The 11,961-nt window shown below is 56.1% G+C and overlaps 2 protein-coding genes across 2 annotated transcripts in view; one reads left to right on the top strand and one right to left on the bottom strand.

Moving 5' to 3' along the window:
* Positions 1–5,734, top strand: part of SHMT1 (serine hydroxymethyltransferase 1 (soluble)) — a 19,608-nt gene extending 13,874 nt beyond the window's left edge. Inside the window, exons 7-11 of the mRNA XM_006773960.2 lie at positions 185–301; positions 1,491–1,613; positions 3,653–3,769; positions 4,295–4,405; positions 4,713–5,734. Of these exons, the coding sequence (XP_006774023.1) occupies positions 185–301; positions 1,491–1,613; positions 3,653–3,769; positions 4,295–4,405; positions 4,713–4,885 (641 nt within the window). The 3' untranslated portion in view covers positions 4,886–5,734. The remainder of the gene's footprint in view (positions 1–184; positions 302–1,490; positions 1,614–3,652; positions 3,770–4,294; positions 4,406–4,712) is intronic.
* Positions 5,735–7,246: 1,512 nt separating this feature from the next.
* The window catches only part of SMCR8 (Smith-Magenis syndrome chromosome region, candidate 8), an 11,814-nt gene continuing 7,099 nt past the window's right edge, over positions 7,247–11,961 (bottom strand). Inside the window, exon 3 of the mRNA XM_006773977.2 lies at positions 7,247–10,190. Coding sequence (XP_006774040.1) covers positions 9,737–10,190 — 454 coding nt within the window. The 3' untranslated portion in view covers positions 7,247–9,736. The remainder of the gene's footprint in view (positions 10,191–11,961) is intronic.

Here is an 11,961-nt window from a genome sequence, read left to right as displayed (position 1 = left end):
CAGGAGCAGCGCCCTCTGCCCGCAGCATGGCGTGCGGTCCCCCCAGGAGCAGCGCCCTCTGCCCGCAGCATGGCGTGCAGGTCCCCCCAGGAGCAGCGCCCCACAGCTCCGCAGTCTGGGTTTGAGTCCAGGCGGAGAAAACAGCCCAGCGGTGGCACCCATGCTGACCTTTTTCTTCATCCAGGAGTGCGCAGCACGGACCCCAAAACCGGCAAAGAGACTCTGTACAACCTGGAGTCGCTCATCAACTCTGCCGTGTTCCCAGGGCTGCAGGGCGGGCCCCACAACCACGCCATTGCTGGTAGGACCTCCAGAACCCCCCCCCCCCCCCCCCCCCAGCCTCGGAGGCCGTCCCTTCGCCCACAGCAGCCCCCATGTCGCAGTCCCCTTCTGTTCGCTCTGGCCCCGACTCCCCCTCACCTGTCCACCAGAGTCGTGCCAGGACTTCCACGCTGGGGAGAAACGAGAGGAACGCCCCATCTAGGAGATGCTAACAAGGAAGCCCAGGGAAACGGGACTGTCACAGGCAGGGACACGTGTGGCCACCCCTCGGGGAAGCTGAGCCCGGCCAGTCTGTGTGGAGCTCTCTTTAAGAAACAGCAGGGGAGGATTTGACCGCTGGAAGAGGCAGGCAAAGGGAGGGGACTGGCAAGGACAAAATGCCTCTCCCCTGACCTGTGGGGGAGGGGCCCCTGTGTCGGGTCCTAGCACCGCTGGCCTTGCGTCCGCACCTGTGGCTCCTGGCCTTGATTCCAGGACCCCAGCAAGCAGTCCTGACTCATTCCCTCTTAGTACAAGCGGCTCAGAAAACCTGTGACGACCTCAGTTACTCCACTGTCTTCTTTGAAACAAAGCAGTGCTAGGAGAGCCCAGGACAAAGGTCTAACCTGCACCATGAGAAGCACTAGTGTTCCCCAGAGGGAGGGGGGCAGAGTGGGGAGGTCGGGCACCAGGCAGTGGGCGGCCCGGCACCTCCCGGGGTGTTTTCCTGTCCCATTTTGTACCCACAACTCAGCATCTGCAGTTTCTTCCTCCGTCACACTGACTGGCGCCTCTGTGCGTTTTGCATTCTCCTCCGTTTCTGTGCCCTGTAAGCAGCCGCAGGATTGAACACAGGCCTGCACCCTCACCTAGAATCTGACCTGAAAGGGCTGCATAATTTGGCATCAACTCCCAGCTTTAAGCAGCATTTCATCTATGGAGTGTAGAGGACCGCCTGCAGACTCTGCCTCACTTAGAACAGCTCTCCTGTGCAAGCTTATCAGCACCAAATTCCCATGCCTGGGAAAGGCTGCCTCAAAAGCACATCCTCAAACAGAAGATGTCTGGCAGCGTGGCCAGGTCATTGTAGGGTTAGAAATATATGTCATTTGGGGGATGTCACCCACCCCTTTCCGTGACAGCGGAAAACAAGCCCGAGCAGAACCAGGTCTCTGAGCCTCAGCCTGTGTTGTGCTCCGTCCTGTCTCCTGACCACTGTCTCCCTGCAGGGGTGGCCGTGGCTCTGAAGCAGGCCATGACTCCAGAGTTCCGGGTGTACCAGCAGCAGGTGGTGGCCAACTGCAGGGCGCTGGCTGAGGCCCTGACGGAGCTGGGCTACAAAATAGTAACAGGTACCACAGAAACTTGGGTGGCACCCACTCACCTCGGCCGTGACCCTGCTGCTTCTGACTCATCCAGGCAGGTGTGGCTGGAGCAGGGCCCTGGGCTGCAGCTGCGGGGTGTGAGTCAGGCACCTCCAGAGGCGTTGCTGTGGCCTGTGGCCTTCCCCTCCTCACACGGGGACAGCTGCCTCCCCTGCTGGGCCAGTGAGGCCTAAGGAGTCCCTGAGCTCAGCGAGAGGCCGGGAACTGTGCTCACATACGGTAGTGGCAGCGCCAGGGCCTTCCCCACAGCAGTGCCTGGCATGGCCTGCAGGACTGACCCCACTCACCCCAAAGGCCACGGTGCAGTAGACCACCGGCCGGGAGGCCAGGGAGTTCAGACTCCACTATGCTCGCCTTTGCCTTAACTCAGAGATGGTGGCCCTGAGTGAGCTGGACGTGGCGGTGAGGGCTCGCTCCGGGGGCCGTGCCCAGTCCCTGCCCAGTCCCTGCAGGCTGAGTCAGCATGGCCCGGGTGCTGGCAGGCAGTGAGCGTACTTAGCTACTGAGAGGAAGGGCAGCTTACTTGGGCTCGCCGGCTGCCATCTGTGCCAGCAGAGGTGGCCCAGGAAGGTGGGTCCTGGTCCCCTGTGGATGCAGGTGCCCGCCCCTGCCTGCTGCCTTTATAGGCCCTCGTCGGAGGAGCAGGCTCCCAACTAGGCCAGTGAGCAGCTGAGCTGGGCAAATGCCATGTTCTCAGCCATGTTCTCTGAGAAGCATCTCCTTCCTTCACTTCCTTTCTTTGCGTTCTCCTCCCTCCTCCACATTTTCCGGGAAGAAAGCCCCAGGGTTCTGTCTGGCCTGTGACCTTCCAGGTTCTCTAAGTCACTGTTTCTCAAACGTGGATGTGCATATTAATGCAGGCCTGGGCAGGCTCTGCCTCCTGCCAGTTCCCAGGTGATGCTGGTCGGGAGCCAGGCTTGGTTGGCATCACCCGGATTTAGGCCAAACTCCGTCTGATACAGGCACCCCCCTCAGCCCTGCTGCTCAGAGCCTCCAGTGAGTCCCGCACTTCCTGAGCTCCTGGCCTGTCCTCACCCCTCATTCACTCTGCTCTGAAGATTGAAGCAGGTCATGGTCACTGTGATGGCAGCCAGCATATCTGGGTACCAACCTGCCTGGCGCTGGCCAAGCACGATTCACAGGCCTTCATTTCAACCTCACGACAGCCTTGCATGTTGTTGGTCTTAGGTTACAGATGGGCATCTGAGGTTCCACAATGCTGAGCTGCCTGCCTAAAGCCATGGCCAGAAAGTGGGAGGCTGTGGGGACTGTGCCTTAAGCTTTGGGCTGTGAGATCCAGAGCTAAGCGCTGACTTGGTTTGTGGCATCTTTGAAGTCACAGCTGTTGCCCAAGTCAGTGACTTGGTACTAATGAGAGTTCAAAGTGGAAAGATCCGGGTATTGTACTTGGAAGACTTCTGGGCGCTTGGGCCAGTTGCAGAACGTTCTTGTCGCCTCGCCATCTTAATCTGCACCTTTCTGCTACGATCCCCTTCGCAGGAGTAGAGATCAGATATGACAACCAGTACTGCTGGCGCCCAACACGTGCTCAGCAGCGGGAGCGGGTACCCACTGTCCCATAAACGGGACCACCCCTGCTGCCTCGCAGGGAACTGGAAGATTGGCTTCAGAGACGGGCGGGGACTGCCCAGGCGATGTGTCAGAGAAGGCAGAATCCTTAGCGGCACTGCGCGAGCGGCCCTCCTAGGCGGCGGAGGCCCTTGCCGGGCAGCCGGTGGCTGGGTCTTTGCAGTGGGCAGGCTGGCCATTCTCCCCTCAGCCACTGCATCGCCGAGCACCCTACACCACTTGGTCCTTTCTGTTCAGCTCTCGGGTCCCGAGCGTCTTTCCTTGAGGCGAGTGAAGCCTTCCAGGACACGTGGTGGGGCTCACTGTCCTGCCCCATCTGCTTCAGCCCCGTCCTCCCAGCCCATTCCTAGGAGAGAAATTCCTCCACTCGCATGGAGTCACCATCTGCATCCTTACATGTCCAACTTGGCTTCCAGGTGGTTCTGACAACCATTTGATCCTCGTGGATCTCCGTTCCAAAGGCACGGATGGTGGCCGGGCTGAGAAGGTGCTAGAAGCCTGTTCTATTGCTTGCAACAAGAACACCTGCCCAGGTGAGAATCCTCCTCGCTCTTCTCTTCCACGCTTGTCTGCATTTCCGGGCTGTTACAGCTATGATAACTGGCCCAGATGCTTGAAGGATGCCTGTGCCCTGGCGGGTGGGACCTCAGCGGGGGTTCTCCTGGGCTGCCTCGCCCAGCTCCAGCCAGGACTGGGCGAGGGGGTGCTGAGAAGTGAGAAGGCTTTTCAGGGAGGGAGGCCGGGTCGCTGGAAAGCAGGCTGGCTCTCGGTAGGTTGTTAACGAGGACGGTGATGCAATCCAAACCCAGAGGCTGGCCTCGTTTTCAGGAGCAAAGGCCACGTCAGAGAAGGTGACTTTCTTACTGTTAAAGCAGAGCCCTCAATGTGCCGCTGCCTGCGCCTGCTCCTGCTCCTGCCTCTCCCGTGGGTCGGTGCCCTTCTCACCAGACACACTGGCATCTGCAGGCCTGTTCTTTTGCCCAAGGGTCCCTTTTCAACCACAGTGGTCAGAGGTGAGTTTGAGTGCGGCCCAAGTACAGAGTCTGTTTCTGTTGAAGGTGACAGAAGCGCCCTACGGCCCAGTGGGCTGCGACTGGGGACCCCAGCACTGACGTCCCGAGGACTTCTGGAAACAGAGTTCCGGAAAGTCGCCCACTTTATTCACAAAGGTATGGATATCGGTTTGGAAGTTTGACACCTCATACTGTGTGTAGGGAGTCTCTGAACAGTGGCGACCCAGCCACTGAGGGACGCTTCTGTGTCAAGGCTGAGTGTTGGGGACAGGCAACAGCAGAAATCACTTAGCAAACCATTGACCTGAAACCTTTGTAAACTTGTCCTGCTCATGGAGGGTGCATACAAGAATCATTTCTGGGGTGAACATGAATCCCTCCACTGTCACCCCCCAGCTGGGGTGTCTGGGTCTTGGGTGTGTCTCCTGGTCCCAGAGGGAGAACTCATTTATGTGCCACACAGGGATAGAACTGACTCTGCAGATTCAGAAGGACGTTGGGGACAAGGCCAGCCTGAAGGAGTTCAAGGAGAAGCTAGCAGGAGATGAGCGGCACCGTGGGGCCATCCGAGCCCTCCGGGAGGAGGTGGAGAGCTTCGCGTCTCTCTTCCCTCTGCCCGGCCTGCCGGACTTTTAGAGGAGCCACCGGCTGCACCTGCCCCACCGGGAGCGTCAGGACCAAGGACACAGAGCCCTTGAGGAGAAGCACCACCCCACACAGGACCTGGTCAACTTCTGGGTGCTCTCCGCAGAGGTTTCTTTGGGACTTTTCTCATGTTATCTTCACAAATCAAAATCTGGTAAAGCCCCACTGGTGGTAATTCTGGGACCAATTATTAAGGAGTACAAATCTAAACCTCACTTCCTCACAGCTCTGTTAGTTACTCTGTGAAATGAAATCCTACTTAGCCTTCATTCATTGCGACAGTGGGGCAGGGCAGAGCTCGCGGAAGGATTCCAGGACCTTTACTTACCCCTCTCCCAGTTATTGGGCTTCCTCCCACTCGCTGCAGCAACTAAGAAACACCCAAGCTTGTAGCTTGTTCCCCGGGGGGACAGCAAAGGAAACTGAACCATGACCTGACAACTGCAGAGGGAAACCTGACCCTTCTGCTCTGTGCTTTGGCTCAATTCTCAGTCAGACATGCCCGCAGAGGTGCCCCAGGCCGCGGGTCCCGAGTAGCAGCCCCGCACGCTGCGGCAGTGGTTGGGCAGGTGGGAGAGCCTAGGGTACGCAGCCTCCTGGGGAGCCTCATCCAGGGACCTTCGTCCTGCGAGAGAACTCCCTCCTGTGGTCAAGAAGCCAAATGTCACCTTCCCAGAGAAACTTTATTTTTCATAAAGCTGAGGTGCAAAACATAAATGACCATTTTTAATAAGCACAAATTTTTAACCACAGAATGTCTACAAGAATTACAGCTTTAAAAAATACAACCAATTTTTATATTTCAAAAATAACTCAAATAAATTAATTTCTTAAAAAGTACACTTCTCGTACTGCTTGTTTGGCATTTGCTCTGGTTGAACTCTGGTGCAACCGTACCTGGGAGCCACTGTCACCGGGTCTCTGTCGTACTCTTGCTCGCCACTGTGACGACTGCAGCTCACATGCTGGTCAGACTCCCATTCACAGATGTGGACAGAACATGCAGTAATAAAATACTTCCCAAAAATAACAAGATTTCCTCACAGACGATGCTTGTCACTGCAGCCTCACAGGCGGCTGCTCTTAGCCCGGCTGTGCCGCCGCCAGCAGTGCCGGGCCGTCGGAGGCCAAGGCTCCCTGCGGCCCCGCCTGGAAGGCACCTGTGGCCTAGTGTCCAGTGTGTTGGCGATTGCTCCAGCGCGGTCTCTGGGTGAGTGCACGGGGGGAACCCACATCTATGCCTCAATCTGGGAGCTGTTACACTGCTCAAAGGCTTACCTTTAGGGGCTTGTTTCTTCCCCAGCTGAAGACGAAGGAACATATCCAAGACCCCTTGTGTAGCCCCAGAAGCCAGGGCTCCCCACCAGCAGCAAAGTGCCCATTCCCTCTCCTGCGTCCTCCCGTGTAACAACCTTACTGAGTGAGGCCATGTTAGGTCAGTGCTCAACAGAGAAAGGCTCAGGAAACCTTGGTGTGCTCCAGCCTTATCAGCTGAGACCGTTTTTGTTTCTAGCCAGACGCAGAAACTTGATGCTTTTTCCTTATCTCTTTTAAAGATTCCAGTTTTTTCACTTTAACAGTATTGGAGAAAATTCAGAAAGCTGGCTCGTTTGATTCAAAGCACGAACCAAAACACATTCTTCTGAAATAGGAGGTAGCATCTGATTGCTAGCTTGGGGAATCAGTGCCTCCAAAGTCCCCCCACCCCCGGCTGGCCACCAGCTGAGTGCTACCACCTGTAAAAGATGACGCAGCAGCAGCTGACCTGCCCTGCAGCGTTGGGCCTGGGAGTGGGGCATGTGGTGGTCAGTGCAAAGGCAAGATCTTCAAGACACTCTTGGCCTCCAGACACACGTCACTGTACCACAACAGGCCTGGCATTTGGGGTAGAAATATTGGCCTTTCTTGGATTTTGAAATGGGATTTGTTGTTTGTTGGAGGTTGAAGTCTACTATACTTCGAATACAATAACCTGAAATAAAGTTAAAAGCTAAATGGGAAATGACAGGACGAGCTACCATGGCCCATTTCCAAATCTGGTGTAATGTGTATAACTTCAGCCATTGCAGTCAATTATGGAAAAGTCACAATTTCTAAACTTCAAAGATCACACTACAGGAGCACGGTCCCTGGGGAAACGGAGGCGGCAGCTCAGGCTGGGTGCTGACGCTTCAGCTGTGCGCTAACGGAGCTCCAGGAGGTCACTACGTGATTGCTGCCCAGGCAGCTTGGTGACCGGGGACTGCATGGACAGAGGGAGGGGAGGCAGGTGAAGGAAGTAAAGAAAACTCAGTTTCGGTGCCTGGGCCTTTGTGGGACTAAAGAATGAATAGGGGCACCAGTGTCCTTGACTGTCTGGGAAGTGTTTGTGAATGTTTTATTAACACGGCTATACATACTACAGGACACCGTCAAACCGCAGTTCTTGAAGAAATGATCAGTCCGCTGCACAGGGCTCCCCACCAGCACCCTTATAGCTGCATCTGGTAGGTCCCACTTCAATCTCAACTGCCTCTGCCCAAGTGCCACTTTCATCCCTTTGAAAAGAAACACACTGGGCACCAGGCAATCCTTTGAAACTGTCACCCTGAAAAGTTAGATTTTAACCCAAATTTAAATGCTGGAGTTCACCCTCTCCTCAGTGAGGCCAATGCGCTTCTCCGTGCGGAGCCAGCTCCAGTGCGCTGCCCCGTGGGCTCTGGCCCGTGCCGCGGAGCAGCCTCTCCTGCTGACAGCCACGACCGTGCCACAGTCCTCAGGCCTTCGGGACTGTCCTTGGGGCCCAGCTTCTGAGCACACACCCTCCAAAGCGGACGGCTCTGGCAGATGTGGCGGTGGGCTCCTAGAAGGCCGTTTCCCCTGCCCACGTCCGTTTCCAATGAGAACAGTGTTAACCAGAGTCCGTGTCGGAGGGAAACCCGAATGAGACATCAGTGTTGGTGCCAGTGGTCACTGTCCATCTTGTCCCTGGGACCGAGGCCTTTCTCCCCTTGGAGGTAAGACGGCAGGAGTTCATGCTCCTGGAGGCCTAAGTGACAGCAATTAGCCACCCAGTTAGAAACAAAGCAGCATCTTGACCACGAAGGAGGGGAGCGGTCGCAGCCCAGAGCTCACCGAGAAGCAGGCTTCCCGTGCAGCCTGCCCGCAGGCCAACACCTCACCTGTCAACGCTGCCGGCAGCTCCTGGAGCGCCATCTTGTGTGTGAACATGCAACAGCCAGAGGTACAAGGAAACCAACCAGTGTAGCATTTACACCAAAGTTCTCAGTCATGGCCTCAGGGGCAAACTCACACATCCACAAAGACAGCCACTCGAGAAGGCCTTCCTCTTTTCTGGAGGAAATCCCTGCCCTGACAGGAATGGGGACTGACCAGAAACTGCTGGGTGGGAGCCACGGGCCGTATCCCGTGCAGAGGACCTGGGCGAGGAAGGGACCAAAGGAGTGATGGGACGCAAACCCTCCGTAGTCACCAGAGGTGTGCCTCTCCTCTGTGACTTCAATGGTGTGCCCCACACCGACAGGCAGACCAGGTCTCAGCACGCAGGGCACGGCCCCAGTAGATACGCACACGCGCCCAGGAGCACCACTTGTCACTGGCTCAGGGTTGTTTTATCACAAGTTTGTGGGAACAAATTAAAAAGCAGTAATACCGAGAGTTCTCCCTACTTAGGAGGGAAAACAGCTTTAAAAGAAAGGTATAAAATTATCAAGGTTGCAAGAAACCCTCCATCTACATACCAGTGGCAACCGTAAGAAGCCCAGGGAGGTTGTGGTGGGTGGACCTGGGCACATCTGAGAAGGTGGGAGTCACACATGGGCAGAAGTAGCTGCCATGAAGTGCCCACACGCCAGGCCTGTGCAACCTGCCAGGCAGGTCCACGAAGACAGCTGTCCTCTTGCCTGACGAAATCCCAGCCCCGAATCACCACCATCTGGGCTGCCCACCCACACCAGCCAGCTGAACAGAACTCTGCTGTCCCGTGCTTGAGAGACCCCGCGAGAGGTAGTGAAGTGGTTGCAAGGGTTTGCTTTGGGTGAGAGAACAGTGCTGACTCACTCCGGCCAGAAATACTGTTGGGCCAGGCCCTGCTGGCTCTTCATCGCTCGCACAGTGGTGATGGCTCCGTGGACCCTCGGCCCTGGCTGGGCTCTCTACCTCAAAGAGCAGTTCCCACTGACAACTGGGGACTAGTGACACTGCACTCTCTCCTGCTGCCTGTGGGAACGCTGTGCAAGGTGAGGAAGTGAGGATGGGGACAGGGAGCTGCTCACTCCCTCAGCACTGGGGCCTGGAGGCTGACATTCCCCTCCACCCAGCGGGGGCAGAGCTTTCTCCCTCCCCTCACTCAGGGGCCTCCCCTGGATGACAGGCTCTAGGAGGCCATTCAGTTGGGGTTTGAATGAGACAACGGATATTGCACCCTCTTGTTTTCCACAACATCATTCCAGTTAACAGGCTGTTTCACTTGATTTTGCCACTCAAGTGTTGAGTGAAGATAGGCATGGCCACATGGTCCTCCCATCATGGCTTTGCCTTCCTGCCCCTCATCCCACCCCTCTGAGGCTTTCCTCTGCCCTGACTACCAGTCCTTGGGAGGCCAAGAGCTCCTTCCAGGTCCATTCCTTACCAGGGAGACAAGAGAGCTGTTACTGTCCTGGATGCTTTCAGAGAGCCAGGCTCCTCCCTCTGCCCAAGTCCAACTTGCAAGCTGCCTGAAGCCACCTTGGTTTCCTTCCCACCTATGACACCAGAAGTCTAAACCGCTCAGAGGACTGCTTGGTCGTGTCACGCCAACCCTTCTCTTTCCTGTGCCCGGAGTCACAGTGGCTGGAACTGACCTCAGATTTTGTACAAAAAACTGGGGACATAGTCAAACCTGAGCATGGGCTGGCTGGTCCCAGGAGACTCCTGCATATAGTGCAGCTTCAGCAGCTCAGCCAGGTACTGGACCACCTTGACATCTTCATTCACTAGACCCAGATTCAGCTTCAGAAAGCTTGCCTGCCGGCCGGCAACCAACTCCTCTATCTCCTTGTTGTGGGCAGGCAGGTGCAGGTGGTGGCAGAAGGTGTAGAGGAAGGCCTTGGAGCAGAGCTGGGTGAGCATGCTCTGGACGTGCAGGTAGTAGGTGCTGCCCCGCTTGATTTGAGTACGGTGGTCTGCCAGCCGGGGCACAAGCGTGCCTCTGTAAAGGGGGCAGCGTAGGGTTTTGTTGTCCAGGTCCAGGATGCTTGTGTAGCGGCTGTAGCGGCTCAGAACGTGAAGGGTGCTGGCACTGGCAGGGGATGCCACTCTGAAACACACAGGCTAAGGTCAGGAGGAAGAGCAAGGGCCAGGAAGTGGAGGCAAACACTTGGGAGTGGGGCTTCCTGTCTCTAGGCCAGCTTCCACCCGGCCAGCACTCACTGGCTTTCTGGAAGACAAATCTGCTCATCATGATCCTCAAAGGGCTCCTCACCACCCTCATGAAGTTCAAATGCCTTGGCAAGGTCAACAAGTCCCTGTACGACCTGCTGCCTGCTGACCTCTGAGGCTTCATCTGTTACTAATCCAGACTCAACCACGCCAAGCTTTCCTGGGGCCTCCGCATCACGGCCTATGTGCTCTGCCGGATACCCTTCACTCCCTCTGTACGTGGCTTATCCAATGTCAGCCTTCCAGCCTTCCCTGATCCCTTCCTCTGCTTTTTGCTATGACCTTGGTCAAGCTCCTTAGCCTTTCTGAGACTTATCTGTAAGACAGCGATGACAGTTCCTACCTCATGGGGTCACTGGAGACAAAATGCGTTGTGCTCAGAATGCCTGACACTGACCACTGTGGCGATAGCTGTCTTCCTGTCCTGCCCACTGGCCAAGAGTTTTTGCAGACCCAGGCCTGCAAAAATTTGGCCTCTTGCTCCCACTGCCTTGCACACCAGGGTTAGGCAGGCAGGGTTTGCTCAGCGAGCAGTCAGTCTTCGTAAGCAGCTCCGTAAAACCCTCCTTTACATCCGTTTTTCTCTGTAGTCTGCAAATGGCTGACGGACCAGATTTCACAGACTGACAGACTCTGGAATTTAGGGCTTGTATTAGACCCAGGATGGTGTGTAAAATGGACTGGCAGTCACTTGGGACCAAGGTAATCTCATAATAACTTTTCCTTCCTGAATGTTGTCACCTTGTATAATTGACAATCATTTACTGAGCATCTGTTATATTCCAGGTAGTGACCCAGGGGCAGAGCAGGTGGCGATGAGCCTGCTTTGGTTGGAAAGAAAAGCCAGTACACTGAGTGAAGGGGGATGTGTCTCCGTCTCCACAGGAGAGGCCCCGGGCCAGAAGGTTCTGGAGAAGTGGCCTTAGAATAAAGGCGGGCCTTGGGATCTGTGGAAGGCATCCAGACCAAAGATAGCCAAGGGGGCCAGACTCTGAGCCAAACACCTCCTCAGGCTTGGCACATCCAGCCCACCAAGGCGCTGCTGCAGCAGCACAGCCTCATCTTCTTGCCCCTCCATTCCAGCCACCTATCTTGATCACACTGTCCTCAGGCCCAGCTCCTCCCAGGAAAGCTCCGACGCCCCCACCCAGTCCCACCTATGGCACCACCACTTCTCTGAGAAGATGCTGCTCCTTCTAACTCTTCCTCCATTTCTGCTTCCCTCAAAACTCCTTATCAGGAGGCCAGACAACATGGGAAGAAGCAAGTTCCAGGCTTGTCCCTCAGCTGTACAGCATAGGCACCTGAGAGACTCACACTTCCCTTCCCACACCTGTGCAGATTCATTATGGTCTATCCCAGTGGCCAGCAAACTGCGGCTCGCGAGTCACATGTGGCTCTTTGGCCCCTTGAGTGTGGCTCTTCCACAAAATACCAACTTCTGCGCATGGGCCACGAAGTTTCAATTGCACTGTACATGCGCGCCCGCACGTGGTATTTTGTGAAGAGCCACACCTCAAGGGGCCAAGGAGCCGCATGTGGCTCTCGAGCCACAGTTTGCCGACCATGGCCCTAGCCGATTTGGGTTAGTGGATAGAGTGTCGGCCTGCGGACTGAAGGGTCCCAGATTCGATTCCAGTCAAGGGCAG

This window comes from Myotis davidii, unplaced genomic scaffold (assembly GCF_000327345.1).
Source record: "Myotis davidii unplaced genomic scaffold, ASM32734v1 scaffold207, whole genome shotgun sequence".
NCBI lineage: Eukaryota > Metazoa > Chordata > Mammalia > Chiroptera > Vespertilionidae > Myotis > Myotis davidii.
The sequence above is the reverse complement of the archived record's forward strand: the minus strand, read 5'-3'. Positions and strand labels throughout refer to the sequence as shown.